The following is a 9,991-nucleotide window of genomic DNA, read 5'->3' on the forward strand; positions in this document are numbered from 1 at the left end:
GTTTGACACGGCGTCGAAAAGGTTAACTAACACAAACTAAGTCTGCGGTAACTCGCACTCGGTGTGGTAGCTGGTAGTTAGACGCTCTCCATTCTTCTATGGTGCAAAGACAGACCTGCGAATCAACAATTTATTGATAAATTATGTGTTTTTATTTCGTAGTTAGAAATAAGTGTTGAAGCGCTGCTGGCCTAGCGGTAAGCGCGTGCGACTTTCAATCCGGAGGTCGCGGTTCAAACCCCGGCTCGTAACAATGAGTTTTTCGGAACTTATGTATGAAATACATATCAATGATATTTACCAGTCGCATTTCGGTGAAGGAAATCGGACTAATCCCGATAAGGTCTACTTTACAACCCAGAGGGTTGGAAGGTCAGATAGCAGTCGCTTTCGTAAAAATTAGTGCTTAATATGTCAGTTCTCGGGATTATGTAGTTGCCAAGCGGACCTCAGGCTCCCATGAGCCGTGGCAAATTGCCGGGATACCGCGAGGAAGATGATGACTTGATGAGTTATGAGTTTCGAATTCAAAACTAAAAGTGAAATGCACAGTTACAAGCCCCGAACACGATAAATGAATAATATTGTCAGATTGAAGCGTATCCAATTTAGATGAAGATAGTTTTATGAGTCTCTGTGATTGTTCCATGGTTTAGCTCAATCACGTGTGACATTGAGTATTTAATTATAATTGCACTTAGGTCATACTGCACAATCGTATAATCTCAAAAACTGTAGAAGATATTATATTAGCATTTTATTTTATAATTCCCCTTTTTAGGGTTCCGTAGCCAATGGCAAAAACCGAACCCTTATGGATTCGTCATGTCTGTCTGTCTGTCCGTCCGTATGTCACAGCCATTTTTACCGAAACTATAAGAACTATACTGTTGTAACTTGGTAAGTAGATGTATTCTGTGAACCGCATTAAGATTTTCACACAAAAATAGAAAAAAAACAATAAATTTTGGGGGTTCCCCGTACTTAGAAATGAAACTCAAAAAAAATTTTTTCATCAAACCCATACGTGTGGGGTATCTATAGATAGGACTTAAAAAATGATATTGAGGTTTCTAATATCATTTTTTTCTAAACTGAATAGTTTGCGCGAGAGACACTTCCAAAGTGGTAAAGTGTGTGTCCCCCCCTGTAACTTCTAAAATAAGAGAATGATAAAACTAAAAAAAATTTATGATGTACATTACCATGTAAACTTCCACCGAAAATTGGTTTGAACGAGATCTAGTAAGTAGTTTTTTTTTTAACACGTCATAAATCATAAACCTCAATTTTATTATGTTACTTGCTGCTACGGAACCCTTTATGCGCGAGTCCGACTCGCACTTGGCCGCTTTTTAATTCTTTCTGATGTTGCGTACATATTTTCTTTACGATAGACTCATCGTAAAAAGTACACGGCCCATTTTTCCTGAGGCACTTTTTGCAAGTATGAAAATTTGGGCCCTCTGTGATTTCGTATGGAGCTTTTGGGTTTCTATTTAGATTCATGTTGTTTGACGTAAACGTGTGCATTTAGGATTTTTTCACTCGGCTCATTTGGATAACTAAAGGTTCCGTCACACAGGCGCGTTTTCCGGGCGGGGCGTGAGCGTTTTATATGTAAAACCGGCGCGCCCCGCCGCTCACGCCTGCAAAACGCGCCTGTGTGACGGAGCCTTAAGGTTACTTAAGAACTTATTTTTATTACTCGTAAGCACGCAGCTGCGATTTTAGTTTGGAGAGTCACTTTTGAAATATTTCTTTCTTGATGAGCACCCTATGAAAGCAACTAAACTTATAAAACCTACCATAATACCTCTATATACAAGAACTGGACTTCATAATAAATAAATAAAAATTATAGGACAATTTTACACAGATCAACCTAGTCCCACAGTAAGGCCAATAAGGCTTGTGTTGTGGGTACTAGACGACGATATATATAATATACACATATATACAGGTTGATTTCGAGGTCGTGGAGCAAGAGAGCCAGACATCATACAGAATCCAAAGATGAGCCTAATGATGTTGTTAATTATTGTTTATCACCAATAATGATGATTATTTTCCAGATGACAAGTAGGGAAAAACGCTTTTGCATACAATTTGGTGACCCTACTCAATGTGACGTCTTGTCGCTTTCCATACAGCGTATGTCAAAAGTCATAGGGTGACCATAATTACATACTTAGTATAACATTAATTTTACTTGAAAAATAAGAATAATTCAAGTAACTATCTTTTAATCAAATACTACCATATGATAATGTGGATCATTTATAGAGTCAGAAAAAGTGGTTCTGGATCACGACCCCGAAATCACCCTGTATATATAAATACATATATACATAGAGAACATCCATAACTCAGGAACAAATATTTGTGATGAACACACCACACCAGACAAGATTTAATAATAGATATAAGATTTTAGCAATATATATTATGTTTTAATGATTATTATATTTATTATAGTCGAGTTGGGAGCCCTACAAGAAAAGTACGCAAGTGAAGTACACATTGTGAAAGTGTGCTACGCTGGTCCATTACACACGAGGCGATATTATGATGTGTGTAATGACCAATGCACATGTGTTTCATATGACACTTTTCAACACACTTGCGAGAAAAAAACAACGAAACTTACATGTCAAATTTTAATAATATGCCGAATATTTACCGAATAAACAAATTCTTTTTTAAGGGCGTCCGCTAGCTGGCGCGGGTGCATTTCAGGTCAGGCACGAGACGGTTCCATGTCTTTTCATAAACATTCCCGGCCGGTCCAGAGGGGAAGGGTCAAAAACACGTGCGGAGTGCAGATCGCGGACCTGTATGAACTTGTTTACAGCGTTTTAGGCAGTTTTAGCCTAACCGAATATTCGGTTCGGTATGATCTGAACCGAATATTCGTATTCGGCAAAGTCCATATTCGGACCATCTCTACTTCCGACTCAATCGGTGCTCGTCTCCCCTGTATGAGTTTGTTCATGTCTTCTCAAAGTACTCGAAGTCGTAAACATCGTATTACACACCGGGCATGAATATGGCTTCTCGCCAGTATGTATTCTCATATGACTCTTGACAGTACTGCTCTGTGTGAAAGTCTTGTTGCATATCTCACAGGAGTATGGTTTCTCGTTCCTGTGGGTACGCTCGTGTCTCCTCAGAGTGCTATGTTGAGAGAACTGCTTCTTGCATACATGACAAATGTAGGGCTTTTCATTGGTGTGCGTTCGTTCGTGCGATTTCAAGTTGGAATGTTGTGCGAACAATCTGTCGCACATTGTGCACTGGTAAGGCTTCTCCCCTGTATGAGTTCTTATATGGTTTTTTAATATAGTCGATTTCTTGAACAACTTCCCGCATATTTGGCACGTGCGCGCTTTTATACTTGCCTCTAGGCTCTCGCGTGGCTTCGGCAGATCTCCGGTGTGCTGTCGCTCGTGTCTTTTTAAAGTGGTAGATTCCGAAAACTGTTTATCACACATCGCGCAAGAATATGGTTTTTCACCCGTATGGCCGCGCTCATGTCTCTTTAGATCGCAGGCCCGGATGAACGATTTCTGGCATACTTCACAGGCGAAGGGTTTGCCATCCCCGTTGGCCATCACATCTTCCTTGATATTGGTTGGTCGTTTGTATTTTTTCACCGGTGACTCTCCAGGTTTCTCGCCATGCATAATCCGTTCGTGTCGTCTTAAAGTTGTTGATTCCGAGAACACTTTTTGGCATAACTTGCAGGAATACGGTTTTTCCCCCGTGTGAGAGCGCTCATGTCTTCTCAAATCGCCGGATTTTATGAACCCCTTCTTACAAATGTTGCAGGGGTAGGGCCTCTCACCGGTGTGACACCTCATATGTTCCTTTAATTTGGTGGAGTCTTTAAAGTTCTTGGTACATATTGGACATATGTGCTCTTTCTTCGGTTTCCTTCGCTCGGCCGGCGCCCCCGCGCTCCCTTCCTCTGAAACAAGTTATGCGAACATGTAGACTTTGATTTGTTAAACAAAAATCCTAATTAAACAAAACAACTTTCACTCTATAGAAAAAAAACATAAACATAGGTCAAAAACGGACCATTCAAAAATTACTTAAAATATTTTTTACAAAAGCTATTTACCATGAAAATGGTTTCTAATAAAGTTTTTTTTAATTACTTTTTGTTTGACTAAATAAAATTAAAAATTAAATAATTATGTTATCCGCGATCTCCGCACCTCCGTCCGCTCAAGCAAGCAAGCTGCGTTCGGAGAAGGGCCTGAACTTAAAACCGTCCAAAGTTAAAACGGCCGTTTTTGTTTTGAGTTCATAGATCGACGAATCCAGCAATAAAAACTATTCCAAATTTCAGGTACCTACATCAAACGGTCTTTGAGAAAAACGCATTTAACCGATTTGCAAGACCGAAGTGATCCCATAAGAGCACCGTGAACAAAGTTTTGTACGGTGCTCTAAAAAACTAGTTTGATGTATTCAAAAGGTACTTAAATACAAAATACAATACGTAGCGGCCCCCTTTTTAGGGTTCCGTACCCAAAGGGTAAAACGGGACCCTATTACTAAGACTCCGCTGTCCGTCCGTCCGTCCGTCCGTCCGTCTGTCTGTCACCAGGCTGTATCTCACGAACCGATATATCTCATGAAATTTTCACAGATGATGTATTTCTGTTGCCGCTATAACAAGAAATACTAAAAACAGAATAAAATAAAGATTTAAGGTCGCCTCCAGAATCTCGCGAACTAAATTGACATGAGTTTGACAAATAAAATGATACCAGGAATAGCAAAGAAAAAAAAGTCACGCGTATATGTCGATAAAATGATATCGATAAGTAAGATATTGCTCTTACTACCATGTGATAATTGTTTACGGGTCACAAACGATTTAGATTTATATGAATGTGACGAGAAACGTGGTTGATTCGATTGTAAGATTGTGACATTACCGATCAAATCAGGAGGCGCGGATGCGAAATTGACAAATTTCAATGTTAGTATGCAGGTTTGGGGGCAACATGTTTATGTTATTTCAAGAGCTCGGCTGTCGCCGTAAATCTAAAATAGGTGATTTAATTTTGTACATGTGGCCGGTAGATGATATTGATCCATAATTATTTAAATTCTGACCTAATTGTCGTTTAGGAACTGGTCTTTACAATCGAAGCAATAGGGATCACCGAGACGTTTTAATTTTGGCGTGCACATCACACAAATTAAATGAGTAATTAATCACATTGTACGAACCATTTCCCCGTCTGGGCTGGCCTTACTTGTGTTTTGAGCCAAAATCACTGTTTCTATGTTATCACCTAACTTGTTACTCTAGCTAGTCTAGCTGTAAGTTTTGCTAGCAAATATATTATGTTTATCCAATATCCTTGTCCCTATTACTATAAAATTGCACAATTTTCGAAATAACAAGTAACATTTGTAAAATAACTGACATAATTACAAAATTACTTAAAGATACATTTTAACTGACCGCGCAACAGTAGCGCCCCTAGCGGTGAATTCTTGCGATGTTTTCTAATTCAAACTTTTTCGGAAATATCGATATGAACAGCACTGGCCAAACTATGGCCATGGCTATGCCTTGTTGCCTGATTTAAATTTTAAATAAATAAATAAATAAATAAATATGGTATCATTTCTGCACATTGACCTGTCAATTTAGTTCGCGAGATTCTGGAGGCAACTTGTAAGTGCCTCCCATACAACAAACGTGATTTTTGACCGAAGTTAAGCAACGTCGGGCGCGGTCAGTACTTGGATGGGTGACCGTTTTTATTTGCCGTTTTTTGCATTATGGTACGGAACCCTTCGTGCGCGAGACCGACTCGCAAATATCTTTCGTTAAATTTAAATAATCACGATTATTTAGCAGTGGCACGTTGATGGGCCGTTAATTATTTCATGCGCAATAGGCGTTAACAAGCAGAAACGTCTGCGAACGATGCTATTAAGCATAGAAACAAATTAAAAGTGGACTAATTCACTATCTTGGGCTGGACTTGAACCCACAACCATATCGCTAGCCCGGCGCTCTTCTGAGCTACCAAGACCTTACAGCGATCTGGTCGTCGTGGATTCAAGACCAGCCCAAGACAGTGTATGTGTCCACTTTTTATTTGTTTCTAAGCTTAATAATATAATTCAGTTTCGTGCAGCCAAGCTTCAACGAGTCCGTATCTGACCGTAACACAATAAGGGCATTTTAGATCCATCCGGCACATCGGACCCGACGTCGGATGTCAAATAATTTTTACGATGGTTTTTCTAACTATGTTAATAAAAGAGGGACGGGTAGGTTATCTCGCCGCGAGATACTGTCGCGCCAATCTTGTGCTAGGCCCCTGTAGCCAGCCGTAGTGTCCCCACGCCAACGTGTGAGGGATTATAGTTCGTTTTTTTAGCATTAGAAAGAACTTGAAAGAAGGTAAGCGATCTTGACATGTCTTATAATTGAAAAACGCTTTTTAAAAATCAATAACTATTACTTATGAAAGCAGAAGAATATAAATGATCGTATTAGATTCATAATTGTTACATATTTGCCGTAACTTATTTTTAAAACGTGTTTTTCAATTAAAAGACACATCAAGATTGTTTACCTTATTTGTAATGCTAAAAAAACGAACTATAGTTAACGCGCTCGTGGGGCTACAGGATGTGGTTGAACAGGGCCCCTGTAGCAAGCAGTAGTGGCCTCACGCCGTGGGAGCTTAGTTAATTGCTCGTGAGGCTTCAGGATGTGGTTGAAACGCCAGTAGGCAGTAGGGGGAAGGTAGTAGGGTGTTCTGATATTTCGTGAAGCGACGTCGGATCCAATTTGCCGGATGGATCTAATAAATCATATATGTAGTAACGGTAGCAAATATCATCCAATATACCAGCGATCGTCAACCTTTTAGCAGCCAAGGGCCACATAGTAGTGAACGAAGTTGACGCGGGCCGCACTTTGTTAATATTTAATGACATTATCAGACATTGTTTCGCGGGCCGCCTGTTGCCGACCGCTGCAATAGTTTTAGTTACCTTGAGGCTTGACCCTCTGCGTGTGGACCTGCATAGTGAGGGGCTCTAGTACCAGCATGAGCTCGCCCCGCCCCCCGCTCCCCCCGGACGCTCCTGCAACCCCCTCTGTGGTCTGCTCAGGCGAAACTCCGACCCCACCTGCCAAACAACACTCCGATAATATTATATACAAATAAATAAAATAAATACTTATTGGACATTCTTACTTATTAAAAGAGCGCTGGTGGCCTAGCGGTAAGAGCGTGCGACTTTCAATCCGGAGGTCAGATGGCAGTCGCTTTCGTAAAAACAAGTGCCTACGCCAATTCCTGAGATCAGTTGCCAAGCGGACCCCAGACTCCCATGAGCCGTGGCAAAATGCCGGGAGAATGCGAGGACAAGTTAGGGCTCTCTTTCGTTTTGCTATCTGGGATACCAAAAACATGACTTATGTCACAAGGTGATGATGATGATGCATTCCTGTTATCCCTCATTAGTTAGGGACATAGGGCTCGCAGAAGAATCCTCCATTTGTCACGATCTTGAGCGGCTTCTTCCAGCTCTTTCCAGCCGAGTCCAGTTGAGCCAGCCTATTTCTCAACTGATCACCTCCATGTAGTACAAGGCCTCCCCGACCGTCACAAGATATACCAGCGTTTACAGCAACTTACCATAAAGATTGTGGTCTTCATCAAACTGCGATTGCTCCAGCTCTGGAGACTCAAGCTTGACCACATGATCGGAGTACTGGCCACACGACTCATCTGTCCCATCATACGGGACGCCGTCCTCACCATAAGGGACGCTGTCCTCGAACAGAGGCTCCTCCTTCACATGCACCTCATCTGGAGCCTCATATTCCACTTCCACCTTTACAAAAACTGCCAAATGACAGAATATGATTACAATTCTAATAAATCAATTAAACCATTTATTTATTTAAGGTGGTTTGCTTTCCATACAAAAAACAATTGGGTTATATTAAGTAATTACACACTATTACTACATAAATATGTGCGCATCTATTTACTTTCGAATGTTTATTTGCACTAAATTGATAGTAAAACTTTGTTTTATACAGAAATCATGCAAATAAAGTTTTATTGAAGTGAAAACTTCTTTAGCGGCGCTGTGCACTTTATGTGATGGGGAAAAAATGTTAAACTCGCGACAGGTCACGTGACCGTAAGATTCGTAAAACGTACGACGGACACGTGACCTGATCGAAAAACTGTTACAATGTCATTGAGTTTTCACTTCTGCCGGCACTCCCGGAGTGCAACACGTAGTTTTATCAATACCAAAGTAACGACACAGACAAACTTGGAATTTTAATTAATCACAAGATAGAACCATAGTTACAACAATGTTACACTGGTCTAGTGTTACATCGTCAAATACAATTCCCCAAGACAATCATTCTAGTTTTTAGGGTTCCATACCAAAAGGGTAAAAACAGGACCCTATTACTAAGACTCCACTGTCCGTCTGTCCGTCTCTCTGTCTGTCTGTCACCAGGCTGTATCTCATGAACCGTGATAGCTAGACCACAGAATAAATAATAGTACTACCATACAGAAAGGAAACTTCTACAAAACCGAAGTTTGACAGCGGTTCAGGGTCGAATCATGCTGTCCCTTTCTAATATATGGCACTATCCCTTTCGGATATTTAGGGTTGTCAAAATTCAAGCCTTTATCTTATCTGTCTTTGTGCACGCAAAAGGACGTCAAGTGGTGTCAACCCTAATAATTGCTCGGAGCAATGCTGAGCCGAACGGAGCCGAGTTTGGCCGAAGTCAAGAGTTTTGCACCCCTGGCTAGGCAGTTAAAATTTTCAAAGATGATGATGTAATTTCGTTGCCGCTATAATTAAATAACAAATACTAAAAAGTGCGGAACCCCCGGTTTTTCTTGAATCAACATTACACGAATAAGATTTCGCGAAACATACCCGGTTCCGTGCATTCCTGAGGCTCCTCTTTCACGCGTGCTTGCAATGACATGCCGCTGCCACTTCCCTCACTGAAACTCCACTGATCTATGAAAAGTCCAGTGATCTATGTTTCTCACGGGCTTATATTATTATACTCTTTGGTCGGGACACTGTGCTGTGACTATAATAATAGCTTGCAATATAGCAAACACAGTATTTGATGAGATCACTATAGTAAATACCGCTGCTCGTGTGATTGAAGTTGTTAAGTGTGTAGGCGAGGCAATAAGCAAATGGATAAGTTATTTACGATACCACGCTATGGGTACGCTCCAATAAAATACATGAATATCATATACAAAAGATGAAAAGAATAGAATTAGACGTTTGGTTTGACGAGGCGGTGACAGTCGCAGATGATATTTTTTTTTTTTTCAAACATTGAAGTTGCCATAGTAAAATTACTGCAATATTTTGCGTAGACTTAAAGCATTTTTACACTGTCCAATCTTATATCGGATGATCCTTGAAGAAAAATAATCTAATAAGAATATAAATAGAACGTGAAAAACAGCAGCTAGGGAGCAAGGGAGTGACTTGCAAAGAATATAATACAAGAGGTGCAGTGTAATAAATATAAAGACGGCTTAAAGGTCTCGTTACCAGGCCATAAAACAAAAAAAAAACGTCTTTAACGCAGTGTTGCCAGATGGTCACAAAAGTCACATTTTTCGTGACTTTTGGCCTTCTCGTGTGACATGTGCGTGACTTACGATCTTGAGGCAATTTTTGTGACTTTTAAGCTAGTCGAATTTTGGACAAGTTTAGTTCTGCAATTTATATTATTTAGGAACGCGGTGAACGCACCCAAGTTGACACTTGCACTGACACCTTGACGTTACATCCACCATTATGTTTATTATAATAGTCGTGGCAAGATGAGACTTGTTACCTTGACATGACGGTGTCATTTAGTTTGATAGTAGTAGTTTTTTTTTTTGTGTATGATTCATTTCTTTTAACCTCATATCTTGAA

The 9,991-nt window shown here is 40.2% G+C and overlaps 1 protein-coding gene across 1 annotated transcript; it reads right to left on the minus strand.

The window, feature by feature from the left end:
• Window positions 1–2,723: 2,723 nt before the first annotated feature.
• Window positions 2,724–9,127, minus strand: LOC134803516 (zinc finger protein 596-like). Its single transcript, XM_063776315.1, has 4 exons — window positions 8,974–9,127; window positions 7,692–7,901; window positions 7,042–7,179; window positions 2,724–3,970 (listed from the first exon to the last, which is right to left on the minus strand). Exons 1-4 carry the CDS (start codon window positions 9,023–9,025, stop codon window positions 2,958–2,960), a joined length of 1,413 nt encoding a protein of 470 aa, XP_063632385.1. The 5' UTR covers window positions 9,026–9,127; the 3' UTR covers window positions 2,724–2,957.
• Between the last annotated feature and the right edge of the window lie 864 nt (window positions 9,128–9,991).

Source organism: Cydia splendana, chromosome 26, assembly GCF_910591565.1.
Source record: "Cydia splendana chromosome 26, ilCydSple1.2, whole genome shotgun sequence".
In the NCBI taxonomy this organism is placed as follows: Eukaryota; Metazoa; Arthropoda; class Insecta; order Lepidoptera; family Tortricidae; genus Cydia; species Cydia splendana.